The following is a 14,009-nucleotide window of genomic DNA, read 5'->3' as shown; positions in this document are numbered from 1 at the left end:
CACCATCCGTCGAAGAAGCAACGGCACCCATCCCTGAATTCCCGCAAACCTGACCCCTCCCTTCACCGACGAATGTGTCTAGCGACATAGACTCAGCAGCATACGACCTAGCAATGTATTCCTCGGCCTCCTTACGCGTCGTCGTCGGCGAGATTGGCGGAAGAAACCCACCTTCAAAATGGCCGTTTTTCTCATCAATGATACGCTGCTCTTCCAATTCTTTCAGATATTTCTCTTCATCATCAAGTAAGTCATCATCTTCCAGCTCTTCAGCCGACATTGAGTGATCGGAGACGTTCGAATTCGCCCCGACGGAGAACTCCGAAATCGGTTGGAGACCCACATTTCGCGTCGTAGACAAGTCTTGTTCAGGCTCAGCATGAGCATGACCTTCAAAAACAGAAACCAGCCGTTGGAGGGGAGACGCCAGGCGCCTTGGCGGCCGGTCCGCCATTGACGGCGAAATCGAGTGTTTCCGGTGACCACGAACGACCTCTGAATCACAGTCAAAACTCATCGCCTTGTTCCAAACATGCTTAGGAACCTCATCCTTCCCAAAGAAATTGTTGGTTTTACTGTCAAAGAGAAGGAACGGCTCCGGCGGCGATTCCGCCATTGACGACGAAATGTCGAGCTTTTTCAACCACGATCAAAATGCAACCAGAGACTTCAAAACGACTCCACGAACCTCACTAACACCTAAACCAGACTAGAAATGACGAAAAAGTGGCCAGACCCGCCGTAAAAGAAGGAAGAAGACGACTGGAATTTAGAGAGAGAAAGTGCCGAAACCAAAAGTGGCTGGATTCCGGCCAAAACGCGACACCAACCTAAACTGAAACGGTAGAACAGATCCTAAGACTCAAACGAAGAAGATGAATGGAAAAAACTTGAACAAAAAACGCAACAACAAGACGAAATCGGATTTTGGAATTTCAAATGGCTATAGAGCATTGTGTGTTTTTAGTGTGTGTGATTTGCATGCAAGGGCATGAATGGGGTTCAGGGTTGGTTTAGGGTTTTTTTTTTTTTTAAATTAACTTCATATATTTATATCATATATATGAAGGAGGAAATTACAAATCAACTCCTATAACAAGGAGGAAAGACAAATTACGCCACCCAGGGTTCGAACTCGAGACCTCCAGGATGGACGCGGTATCCAGCACCCTTTACCGCTAGGCCAAGGGGCTTGGATCAGGGTTGGTTTAGGGTTCAGGGTTCAGGGTTTAGGGTTTAGGGTTCAGCAGTGGCGGACTTCTTCTTAGGAGCTCCTATGCCCCGCAGCTTCACAGCCACGACCATCATACTCTTGCCGAAGAAGGCAAGCCCGGCGACCTGGGCAGAGTACAGGCCGATTAGCCTTTGCAACGTGACCAACAAGATCATCACCAAGATCTTGACATCGCGTTTGGCGCCGCTGCTTCCTCAGGTTTTGGCGCCGAACCAGAGCGGTTTTGTAAAGGGTCGCTTGCTTAGTGATAATGTGCTCTTGGCGCAGGAATTGATTCACGATATCGGCAGGTCGCTCATTCAGAAGGCAAACTCGCCTAATCTGGCCATCAAACTAGATATGGCTAAGGCCTATGATCGAGTGCAGTGGCCTTTCCTCCTCCTGGTGCTTGAGAGGATGGGATTCCCACCGGGGTGGGTGAGTATGGTCGATCGATGCATCTCTTCATGCTGGTTCTCAGTTCTCGTGAACGGGGCTACGACAGGTTTCTTCCAGTCTACGAGGGGACTTCGCCAGGGAGATCCGTTATCGCCGTCACTGTTCGTGCTTGCTGTAGATTATCTTTCGAGGAGCTTGAACAGGCTTGTTGACACATATCCCGATATGGAGTTTAGATGTTCTAGGCGCGCGCCGGCCATATCCCATTTGTCTTATGCCGATGACGTTATCATTTTTGACAGGGCGCACAGACAGTCCGTGGAGAGACTGGTTCATTGTCTCGAGCACTATTCTGCCGTGTCAGGTCAGATGGTGAACAGGGGAAAGAGTCATTTCTACCTCTTTGAGAAGTTCGACGCTTGGGCTGCTGAGGTGGCAGAGGCGAGTGGATTCCAGCAGAGATTCCTCCCTTTCACTTACCTTGGTGTCCCTATCTATAAGGGGGGCTGAAGGCCGGCTACCTTTTAGATATCCGACAGAAGATGGTGGACCGGATTCACAGCTGGTCTCACAGACATCTTTCTCTTGGACGGCGCCTCGCTCTGATCAAGAGCACCCTTGTCACCATCCCTCTTCACATCTTCCAGGTCCTGAAGCCGTATCAGTATTGGATGAGGGAGTTGGAGCAGATCTTGGCCCGGTTCTTTTGGGGCACGGTTGGGGAGCAGAGGAAGATTCACTGGGTTAGCTGGAAGAAGAAGATTTGCCTGCCGTTGGATGAGGGAGGCCTCGGCATCCGTCGTTTCCGCGAGATCGTCAAAGCTTTCAGCATCAAGCTCTGGTGGAGACTCCTCGCGCAGGATTCTTTGTGGGCGCAGTTCATGATGCGCAAGTACTGTTTCCATGCTGGGCGTGCTTTTATTTCCCCTTACTTTGTGCATGATAGTTCTATTTGGCGTCGACTCACTGGTATTAGGGGTCAGGTGCATGGTCTTATTAGATGGTCCCTCGATGAAGGGCGGATTAGTTTCTGGGACAACGTGTGGGTCGGGGACCTTCCCCTTAGGACCTATTGTCCACCCAGGACTGATCTTCCTGCCGTTGAGGTTTCTAGGTTGTGGCATGATCATACTTGGCATGTTGATAAACTGCATGATTACTTGGCTTTGTATGGTGTGCCTTTGCATGTGTTGGATCTTATCAGGGTTGTACCGATTGAGGTGGGCAGGCGGGATGTGATGCGATGGAGCCTCACTGGCGATGGCGAGTTCTCGACGGCCTCAGCTTGGGAGCTCATCCGGACGCGGTCCCCTAGACATTTCGGAATTCGCATGGTTTGGAATGCTGGGCTGACCCCGACTATTTCTGTCTTCATCTGGCGCCTCCTCCTCCAGAGGCTCCCTGTTGAGTGTTATGTTCAGACCCGTGGTATCTCTCTCGCATCCAAGTGTCTGTGTTGTGTCTCTTCTTCTTCAGTCGAGTCTTTTCAGCATTTGTTTGTGTCGAGTCCTCTGGCGAGATCGGTTTGGGATTTCTTCGATGGCTGGTTCCCCTACATCAGCACACACATTCACACGTGCACTGATATTGCACATAGATTAGGTTTTTGGTGGAGGTCCTCTCACAGGGCCGCCGCCTTGCACATCAGCTTCATTATTCCCTGTTTGGTATACTGGTTTATTTGGACGGAGAGGAATAGCTGCAAGCACCGCGGCATTTCTTTTCGTTCTTCTCATGTTATTTGGCAGGTTGTTCGGCATTTACGGACGTTGGTGGCTGCGGGCGTGCTAGTCCCCATTCATTGGCGCGGTTGCTCTCCGCTTGTCGACTTCATGCCTTCGATTCCTCCTCGCCGGCGAGTTCTGAGGTTCCTGCAAGTGCTATGGCATCCACCCGACGATCCTTGGGTGAAGCTGAACACCGACGGGGCCTTTACTAGCTCGACGGGACAGGCAGGCGGTGGGGGAGTGGTTCGTGGCTCAGACGGTTCCCTCCTAGAGGCCTTTTGCACGCCCCTCGTAGTTGGATCGGCCTTTGAGGCGGAGCTCTTAGCTCTTCTTCATGGGTTGACTTTGGCTATGCAGTTCTCATCGCATGTTTGGGTCAAGAAGGATGCTGCAGCAGTGGTTGCGGTGTTCACTTTAGGACGCGGAGGAGCAGCGGATGTGAGACATCACATGGCTCGCATTCGCACTTTGCTCACACAGATGCAGGTTATGTTCTCTCACATCTATCGAGAGGGCAACCGTCCAGTCAATTTTTTGGCAGGTAGGGGGTCCAGACCCCTGCCATCACCTTCTTTGATGCGGATTCATCGCCTCGGTATTTGAAGTCGCTCGTCAGGATGGACCAGTTGGGCTATCCGAACTTCAGATTCAGATATCGAGATGGATGACTACTTCACATGGTTCGTGGCTTTGATTTATGGTTTTTGTTTTCCTTTGGATTTGGCCAACTTCTGGCCACCATCCTTGTTATTATTTTGATGTATAGCTCTGTTATGTTTTTTATCTCTTTAGTTAGATGGTTAGTACCCGGTTTGTGGGGATACCATAGTAGCTGTGTTAGCTCTTGTGATTTGTATCTCTCGTGCGGACCGAGTCACTCTTGGGCTTGGCTGATGTATGTTCTTTTGGTGATTTTTGATATATACAGGTTGGGGGTCCGCCTTAACCCCCCGCTGTGATGGTGTTTGGAAAAAAAAAAACCCTAAACCCTAAACCCTCGAGCCCTCTTGACATCAGTTGTAATTTCCTCCTTTCTATAGTATAGGAGTTTATTTGTAATTTCCTCCTTCGTATAGGAGTTAATTTAAAAAAAACCCTAAACCTAAACCAATCCAAGCCCCCTAGCTCAAGTGGTTGAGGAGGGTGGCAAGGATACCGCGCCATCCAGGAGGTCTTGAGTTCGAATCTTGGATGGCGCAACTTGGGATTAATTTCCCCTGTGGGCCTTTACAAGGCTGGTTGCCTTGGGGCTTTGCAAGCTTTCGTGCCTGGACCCGTCTGATGGTGCCTCACTTACGTGCTTGACCCGTCTAGGGGTGGATAACTTACATGCTTAGTACCAGCTGCGAGAGGCTAGTTCATTTGGGGGCCACGAGGTGGTATATAGCTTACATGCTTAGTACCGGCTGGGAGAGGCTAGTTCGTTGAGGCAACGAAGGGCTGGGAACAGAGCTAGTTCGTGCGGCCACGAAGGAATGGGGGAGGCTAGTTCGCTTGCCAATGTATCTCGAACTCCGATGTGTGTGTGTGAAAAAAAAACCCTAAACCTAAACCATACTTCTTGGAGGCTACGGATTTTCCTCCACTTAGGCCCCCAATTGGTTCTACCACTTTGAACTTGCGTGTAATTCCCCCTTTGAGCACGCCTTTGGAGGAATCTGCTTGTGATCATGGAGATTTGGATGATGAATTTGGAGAATGTGTTGGCCAACTAACAAATACATACACGGAGGAAGCAAGCCAAAAAAGGCAAGAGGCTAAGGGAAAGAAATTAAAGGCCTCGGATTCAACAGCAGCGCCCATGTCTTGGGCGAACTTGGTGGAGAAGAAACAAGATGGTATGACTTCAAAAGGCAATGGTTGTAACATTAGAGATGGAGTTAATTTGGAGAACCAACCAAAGGTTTATTTCGGCCGCTCCATGGCTGATGCGTTGAGGTTCGGACAACCATCGGATGGCCCGATCCTTCTTGATCATGCCCGAGCACAAAAGAGAGGCGAGCTCCGAATGGTTGAAGGTAAACCGTGTTTGTTTTTTTCATCTGATGAGTCTACTGATCTTGCAGGCCGTATAGGACCTGCCATCGTCGGAAAGTTCTCGCATTCCATCCCTACTGCCCGCCAGATTCAGAAAGCCTTGGGAAACATCAAATTAAAAGGTACTTTGTCATGGAATTTTTTAAATGCGAAGCATGTTTTCATTCAATTATCTGAGATGAGTGATTATGTGAAAATTTTAAATGGCCCGAATAACTCTCCTGTTTGGTATATTGAGCATCACCCCATGCGTGTCTTTAAGTGGACCCCTGATTTTGATCCATTTTTTTAGATCCCCATTGTTGCTTTGTGGTGCAATATTCTTGCTTTACCTGTCCACTTATTTGAGGAGTCTGCTTTAATTGCTATTGGGAATTTGTTTGGCCACGCTGTGCAAGTGGATCGGGCCACAATCACTAGATCGCGGGTTTCTTTTGCCCGTATTTTTGTTGAGGTTGACATCTCCCAGCCTATCCCTGAGGAAATCGCTTTGGATATTGCGGGAAAGAGGGTCACTTTGAAGATCAAGTGGGATAAGATACCGTTGTACTGTCGTGAGTGTCAGCATGTGGGGCACAATGCGGACAACTGTTATGCTTTTGGCAAGCGCCCAACGCCTCCCAAAAAGGACTACTCTCATGGGGCATCTAGGCAGTCTGGCCCATCTCATCATTGGAGGGGGGAACAGCCCCCGGCAAGACAGGAGAGGGGGGATCAGCCCCACGAGACCGCTCCCAGCAGGGGACAAGAGGGACAGCCTCGAGGTGGGTACACTGTAGGAGCCCCTCACATTGGAGTCCCACAGGTTGGGAACTTTGGAGTACAGAAACAGACTCCCGTGACACGGTAGCCAGAGACTCACCAGTTACAGAGACCAGCCGTCCGTATCCTTCAGAGGGAGACTGCTCATCCGGAGCGTGGCCCGAAGGCCCTGGGACACTTCTTTGAGGCTGGGCCTTCGGGAACAGCCATGGAAGGGACACATGAGACAGAGGATGATGGATTCATTGTTCCTGGAAAGAAGAAGAAGACGGCACGCAGTGCAGCCAGCCGGGCCAGGAAGAGGGAGAGGCAAAGATTGAAGAAGAAGCAGCAGCTTGTGAATCCGACAGAGGTTCAGTCAGAGGGGGGTGGTGACCCCGACACAGAGGGCCAAGATTCGGCTTCAGAGACTCAGAGCGGTGGTGGATCCCTCTCCCCATCGTACAGACCCCGACATGTGAATGACTCTTTGGCCATTGTTGCGGTGGACAGCAACATGTTTGGGGCATTGGAGGACTTCCCGTCTGACGGGGAGGAGGAGCGACATGTTACAGAGTTTCAAGACACTTTGATGGCTGAGGCCTCGGCTTCGCGCATTAGATTGCTAGAGCTCGAGGCCCATGGCACGGGACACACTTCCCCTCCTTCTGATTATAAGTTTCAATATATGCGCCTCGGTATCTTGTTTATCAAATGTGATACTTATGTTGTAGTATGACACACTCGAAACTAAGTAATATTATAAGTTTCAATATATTCGAGTAAGCTTTTGCTATCATTCTATTCAGTTGGGCAAGGAAATGGTGAATGCCAGGACTGGTTGTTTATATCTATAGATAGATGTTTTTTTTGGATAGGGATTGGGTATTTGCGATTTAGCCGTTTAATAGAGATAATGCTTATCTCTATTTCTTTTGCAATTTGATCACAACTTATCAAACAAACTTTCGCATCCATTTGTGGCGTATTCTTGCAATTTGCTAATATTAACAGTTTTTTAATTCAAGTCATATAACATAGGCATGCAACTGAGCCTACGATTTCAGTGAAAATATGAACTCATAAACAGCATTAACTCTCTCTCCATCTAGTACGGCAACCCATCAATTAAGTAGTTGGAATATAACTTGGTCGATGACAAATGGGGATTAATATGGCTCGAGATGCTAGCTTCCTTGAAGGTATCTCAATTCAGTCTCTGATGCTATATTGACAGCAGCCATCCACCAGTTTTCATCTTCTTCACTTGCTTCATCCTGCTAGACAAGAGAAAATGGTTTCGACTTTGTCTAAATAAACGAATGGGGGCTTGTTAGATAGAGATATAGACGATATGCATGCTAACCATCTCAGTAAGATCCAACGCTGTCTGTATTTTTTCCACTTCCTCTGCAACTCTTACAGCTTCAATCCACCATTCTTCTTTCCTGCAGCTGTCTATTAATTTCTCATCACCAGCAAAACTAGTGTCATTTCCTCTTGGAAGATTGCAGAATGAAACTGGATCAGGAATAGCATCCTCGGGGACTTCACGCAGTGGAGATCGATAACCTGGTGCATCCAAACAGTGTGTTACAACTCGAATCCTAACATGTTAGAAGGTGTTTCAAAGATGAGATGGACTGAATGTATCAGATACTCTACCTCTGCAATCTGGATCATGGCACTTTTGATAATAAAGAGCTCTTCTCAGGTCAACGACATATATAACTGAAACAAACATCGCTTGTCAATATACAAGTTTATCTATACCTTGGTATGATAGAATGGAATGGTGGAATGGAATGTGATTCCTACTTCCATTCTATTCATTTGCTTGGTGTGATGGAATGAATGAGGGAATAGATGAAAATGCGAAGGAAATCAAAAGAAATTGACATTTCATTCCTATCTTCATTCCATTCCACCCCCATTCCATTCCATCATACCAAGGAGCCCCAAAGAATATGCAATCATAGCTATTATGTTGGAATATAAGTATTATTGCAGAAAATACAAGAAAATTTCCAAATACTAGCCGCAAATCATAAAAAGTGGAAAATACCATGATTGCTTTTATGTTCTCTGCCAATTCGTTCACAATATCTGTTTCTTGACATACTGTAAACGATCAATGCATAGTCTGAAAACCAGCACCAGCTTCGAATTTTTCCTGCAAAGGAAGAAGCCGAACTCAATATGATAAAATGTTGAAGCAATATGCCCAAGGAATAGAGGGAAACATAAAGAAACAAGTGCAGAAAACATGAGTACCATATCATTAAATTAACTACTCCTACTGATACAGAATGGCTACAGAAACAGTGTTGTGTGACCATGGCACACCTGGTACATTTCCATTAGAAGCAATGGCTATAATAAAAGCATCCAGAGCTGGGAATGGTGATTTTTCCATCAAGCAAGTTGTTGAAGGATCTGTTTTCCAGGCATTGATATCAAATTTTCCGAGGCATTCAGAATGATTCTGGATATCATTGGGAATCTGCTACAAAGAATTTTTTAGATATTGAGTGCTAATATTATCACAGAGAGACACAGAGAGAGAGAGAGAGAGACTGAGAGAGCAATTAAAAAAAATCATGAAAAAAAAGATAATGGAGCAAGAAAAGCTTACCTCGGTCTCAAAATGCAAGGCTTTCACACAATCTAAATCCATTTTGCAGATCAGAAGTTTGGCAGAATCAACATCCAAGTTGCAAATCAAAGAAGCCATAAATATTTCTTCTTCACTCTGCCACAAAAGTTGCATTATTAATTTATTTTGATAGTTTGTAATACATTGTTTAATATTTATAGGATTCCCAAAAAATATATAGATTTTGCACAAGTTAACAGATTATGACAAAACTGAGCACGTCCAGCTACCAAGCAACACATAAATGGTTCCAAGTTGAAGCACATGTTTCAAGTCCTTAAAAACTGAAACTGAAACTGATATTGTTGAAATGATTTTTAAGTTAGTAAAGCATATGCAGAAATTCGAAAATACAAATCACTAAGGCAATCAAGGTATACATCAATTAGATGATGAATTGCAACTTCATGTTTCTAAAGTCCTCACCATGTCCTTACATCTAAAACGGCCACTGGGCAGAAGAACCGAGTTCTTCCCTGCTTTTGACGAAAAGGGTAGTCGGAAACAACGGTTCCTAGAATAAACAGCTGTATCCACAAAAAGATGGAAATCACTATCAATGGAATTGCCACCCTTGGAAATTAAAAGTTTGTTATAATTTTGATCTCTTCCTCTGTAACTATGAATGCGTGAACATATCTGCAAAAAAAAGTAAAATGAAGAGGTAAGACATTTTGACATTTAGTAAAAAAATAGAACAAACCAAAAAATACATCTTCACATTCCTATTTCGACAAAATAGAAAATTAGTGTTGATGACCAATTCAATGGTTGCAAAATAACTGCTTAATAAAACAGCATCACAGTATACTCGTGGAGAAGTTCTAGTTGCCAAGACTAGACAAAATAATTGACTAGACATATAATGGACAAAGAGTACCAAAAGATATTGATTTCATTTGCTAACAAACATATAATGACTAGACATAAAGTTTATGAAGAGGATACACCATTCTGGTAATTCCAACCGAAACATACCTCAGCAACAAAAGAACCAACATGTGAATTGTCTTTAAATGCAGTCTTGGGTAAGCGGATGATTAAATGACGAGAGAACTTATCTGTGAACAAATTAAATAAATACTGAAAACAAGATAAAACTCAATATACAAAAGTATGCATGAGTAAGCAAGTATTTGTCAGCATGCTTTGATGTTAATAAAATATTGTAAGAACATACAGCTATCCATGTAGTAATTATCAGAGAAAGACGGTTAAGTTACAAAATAGGGTGGCGAGAAGATGGCAAATGTATTACCTTCAGTTGATGAATCAAGCTCTATAACAAAATCTTCGCTTCCTTGGATGGAATACTTCTCAAGTAATGCATCGAAGGTGATAATTAACAAGAGATCCACCATTTCATCTCCATTTCTATCAACATTTTCCTTTGTATTGTACTCCAAATCAAAATAGAGGTGGCATGGTAGTGCCTAAAAATAAAACAATCATCGGTATACAAGAAGAATTTTTTACTGTGGAACTTAGTTTACCTTTCAAAATTACTTATTGAGCTCATTTTCTTAGGACTGGATTCCAAGTGAAAAGCAAGGCACTACCTCTTCAATTACTTCATAATGGTGACGAAATTTTGAACTCATTTCTTTATACCTGTATAAGACAAACAGCTGCAAAGTTATGCACATATGCCACACATAAAATGTCAGATGAGATAAAACTAGAAAAGCATCAAATTAACCTCCGCCAGAACTCCTTGTATGAAGAAACAAGAAACCTCCTCTGACCATTCATATGATCTTGGTAGCTAAACAAACGTACATTTCCATGCTGTTTAGAAAATTTCATCGCATCATCTTGCCTTGGAAAAGTAGTCCAAACATCCTCCCTAACAAAAACACATTGATACGAATTCTCAGTCACCAATAATCATGGCAATTCCCCAATTAATACAAAAGATTTTACCTTAGCTTAGTTTGTTCGGCGAGATCAACGCGAATTTCACGCAACAGCTTCAGCAAACGAGCAGGCCTTTTCGGAGGAACCCCATGCGGAGTACCGTAGAACACAACCGGAGAGAACTGTTTGGCAGTTTTCAAATTCACACTCTTATTTGCAGAAATTGGGGGTTCTTGTGATTTTGGTGAATTATGCTGCTTTAACTTTCGCTTTCCTTTTCGTTTTTCTCTGATAGCAGATTCTAAAAATGGAACATTGTTAATTGAGAACTCTAATTAAAATCCAGACATAAGCAAAAGTGGGATGAATTTTAAATACTGCTAGTATAGAGGAAAAAGGGATGTGAGAGACAATACGGGGAGGAGAAACTCCGCATTTGAAGCATTGGAACAAACGATCGACATCATCCATGGTGGTTTCCGTTTTCCCGGCGAACAACCTCATTGATTTCGCGATGGTGCTGGCCGTGCAAGAGTGAAGACTGAAGAGTCCACTGTACTTGTTATTTTTAATTTTTTTCTACTTTTTTGATAGCATATAAAAATTTAAGAAATTTTTATAAATAATAAAATAAAATGGTTAAGACATGCATAATTATACGAATATATTAATCCGATTAGATTGGGAGTATGTATATGACGTTAAGTCCAAAATATTTTGAAAAACTTTCCATAATTTAAAATAATAATTGAATGTAGTGGGCCTGGATCCACTTTTATTCATTTTTTACTTCATGTTCTTCCATGAGAGCACAACACTCACATTCATGTTCTTCTGCAAGGACATGCTCAAGGGTCCCATCATTCTATTATTTAATTTAAATAAAAACATTTCCACGATATTAAAATACATTAAAAATACCCATAATACTATTACAAATTACAAAAAAATAAAAATTACATAATTAAAATCCTAAAAATTTAAAATTACATAATTAAAGCCCTAAAAATTAAAAATTACATACTTAAAATCCTAAAAATTAAAAATTACATAATTAAAATCCTACAAATTAAAAATTACATAATTAAACATACTCTCGTGGAAGACTAGTCCCTGGCCATATCCTCAATGTTTTTCGGAGACCCGTATCATTGCCAAATGTGAATCAAGTTGCTCGGGAGTCATCCGAGACCTATCGGTCAAATTGAGTTGAGCCAAAAGGGTCCACAGCGAGTTGGTGGGGGTTGAAGTGGCACAAAGGGAGTGGAGGCGGATGGAGTCGCGGCGCGACGGCGGTTGGCCGTCGCCTTCTTTCTTCCTTGCGGCCGGCGTTGGGAACTGCTCGGGCCCGCGTCAGGGCTACCCAAGTTAACTCCGGCAAGCTGGCTAGCCACCTCATTGGAGCCACCGTCGGATAGAGATAACGACCTCGGTCGTTTGCTGGAGGAGGATGATAATCATCCCCTATACTTCGGATTTCTACGCACCTGCTGTCAAGCGCAGAGGTGCTTGAATGGTTTGTAATGCATGGAGTGGTAGGTCAACATGGTGGCCGTGATGATGTCGGCCTTGCTCCTGCCGCTCCCCGCCGACCGTTGTTCCTGGAGGTAATACCCCTGCAACTTTTGGATTTCTTCGTTGGCTCTGAAGATGGCATTGCGCACCATACTCTCGTTGTGCTCGATGGTTCCCTCCGGTCGGTTGGCATTGTACCGGCGAGAGAGGCGCCACCAAAACCTCTCCCCGGTTTGGTCCGTGCCGGTTTCCGGATCTTCAGATATTTTCGAATAGGCTTTGAACATCTTCTCCATCTCCAGCGGAGTGTACGAGGTGCGGACGTGAAGGTCACCGCCACGACTATGAGTAGGAACACTACGAGGAAGAGGAGGAAGAGCGATAGGGTTGTCCTCCGGAGTTTGGGAGCCGTCGATCCCTTCCGATCCTTATTTGGGTGCCCACCCATATCGCCCATCGGTGGCATCTTGCTCGTCCACCGGATAAGGTCGGTAGCCACCCGGAATTTGAGAACCTTTGGTTTGAGGAGGGGGCGAGAATTCCGTATCCGGATGAGGGAATGGTGTTGGGTTGAACCATTCGTGGTTCCAACCGCGAGAGTCGAAGGGGTGATCACCGGAGCGTGATATTTTTTTGTGATGGTGAAAGATTGAGAATTGATGAGAGAATTTAGATAAGAATTGTGTAGTGTGGTGGGAAATTTTTTGTGTTGAAATTGGGGTATTTATAGATGAAAATGTGAATTTTGGGAAAAATTTTGAAAAATAAATTAAAAGTGGGGAGAAAACGGATATAATTTATTGGGAAGTGGGAAAATACTTTTTTTTATTTAAAAACATTTTTTAAATTAAATTTGAATTTTTTAAAAATAAAATTTTGAAAATGCCAACGGCTATGCCGTTGGCCAATCCCGTCGCGTCACGTCAGCCTGCTCAGCGGCACGGACGTGCTCGATGCTTCGAGTAGCGTCGTGCCAGCGGCAAGAGCGCAATGGCAGACAGCGCGTTGCCGTGCCAGCGGTATGGACGTCGTCCGTCCAGGAGATCACCGATGTGGATGCTCTTACATCCATTAACTTCCATGTATAGTTATGTATAGTTGGAATATAACTTTTTTAGATTTCCACATGTCAAATAATTATTTGTTGCATACCAAATCATTATGCCAAATGGTATGTCTAGACTAGTGAATTTTTTCTCCCTTAGTAGATTCTTTAAATTTTCAATTTCCCCCTAGATTCCTTTTAAATCTGTATTTCTCTGCCAAACATAAAATTAATTTACAATTTTTTTTAAAGGCTATCAAAACCCTATTACAGAAGCAAACGGATATCAAGTTTATCATGCAACAAATAAATATACTAGTAGTACTAATCTCCAATGGAAAAACCACTAAAACATGAACTACATTGCTCAATAAGACATGGATCTGTAAATCGAGAAGCATTTAGTTGTAGACATATTCGTATTATATTTAACCTTTCATGCTCTACACTTGTTTCAAGATACAAAATGATCATACACACTCGATAACCTTTATTTGCTTGTGCTCTATATTTACTGAATTAATTCATGGCAAATCACCGGGGTACACACAAGCTGATTAAGATAAAGCACTTGGGTACACACAAGCTGATTCTTAAGTCCAATTCAGATCTCACAATTTTATAAGTTCATTTTGGTTTCATCAGGCCCAACCCAAGCTTATTCAGTTAGATGTTTAATAACTAACCAAAGCAAATAAACAAAGAGACAAAAAAATGGGACATTGGTAGATGATATTTCGATGTATTGCAAAATTCCAAATCTGTTGTAGCTAATCTTTTCTCTAAGTTAATTGATATGTAGTTCTTGTCCCATTTATC

At 43.7% G+C, this 14,009-nt stretch overlaps 1 protein-coding gene across 1 annotated transcript; it reads right to left on the bottom strand.

The window, feature by feature from the left end:
* Nucleotides 1-7,070: 7,070 nt before the first annotated feature.
* LOC121780035 (DNA-directed primase/polymerase protein) lies at nt 7,071-11,197 on the bottom strand. Its single transcript, XM_042177553.1, has 13 exons — nt 11,047-11,197; nt 10,697-10,931; nt 10,473-10,619; nt 10,333-10,384; nt 10,032-10,206; nt 9,752-9,834; nt 9,200-9,412; nt 8,753-8,869; nt 8,464-8,620; nt 8,183-8,290; nt 7,783-7,848; nt 7,484-7,689; nt 7,071-7,394 (listed from the first exon to the last, which is right to left on the bottom strand). Exons 1-13 carry the CDS (start codon nt 11,132-11,134, stop codon nt 7,305-7,307), a joined length of 1,737 nt encoding a protein of 578 aa, XP_042033487.1. The 5' UTR covers nt 11,135-11,197; the 3' UTR covers nt 7,071-7,304.
* Between the last annotated feature and the right edge of the window lie 2,812 nt (nt 11,198-14,009).

This window comes from Salvia splendens, chromosome 19, assembly GCF_004379255.2.
Source record: "Salvia splendens isolate huo1 chromosome 19, SspV2, whole genome shotgun sequence".
NCBI lineage: Eukaryota > Viridiplantae > Streptophyta > Magnoliopsida > Lamiales > Lamiaceae > Salvia > Salvia splendens.
The sequence above is the reverse complement of the archived record's forward strand: the minus strand, read 5'-3'. Positions and strand labels throughout refer to the sequence as shown.

Excerpts from the sequence above, each read along its gene's own strand:
- LOC121780035 (XM_042177553.1), bottom strand. The coding sequence starts at position 11,134 with ATGAGGTTGTTCGCCGGGAAAACGGAAACCACCATGGATGATGTCGAT. Across the intron at positions 10,385-10,472 it reads TACAAGGAGTTCTGGCGGAG|GTATAAAGAAATGAGTTCAA; the intron begins GTTAATTTGATG and ends TGTCTTATACAG. Across the intron at positions 8,870-9,199 it reads GTTTTAGATGTAAGGACATG|AGTGAAGAAGAAATATTTAT; the intron begins GTGAGGACTTTA and ends CTTTTGTGGCAG.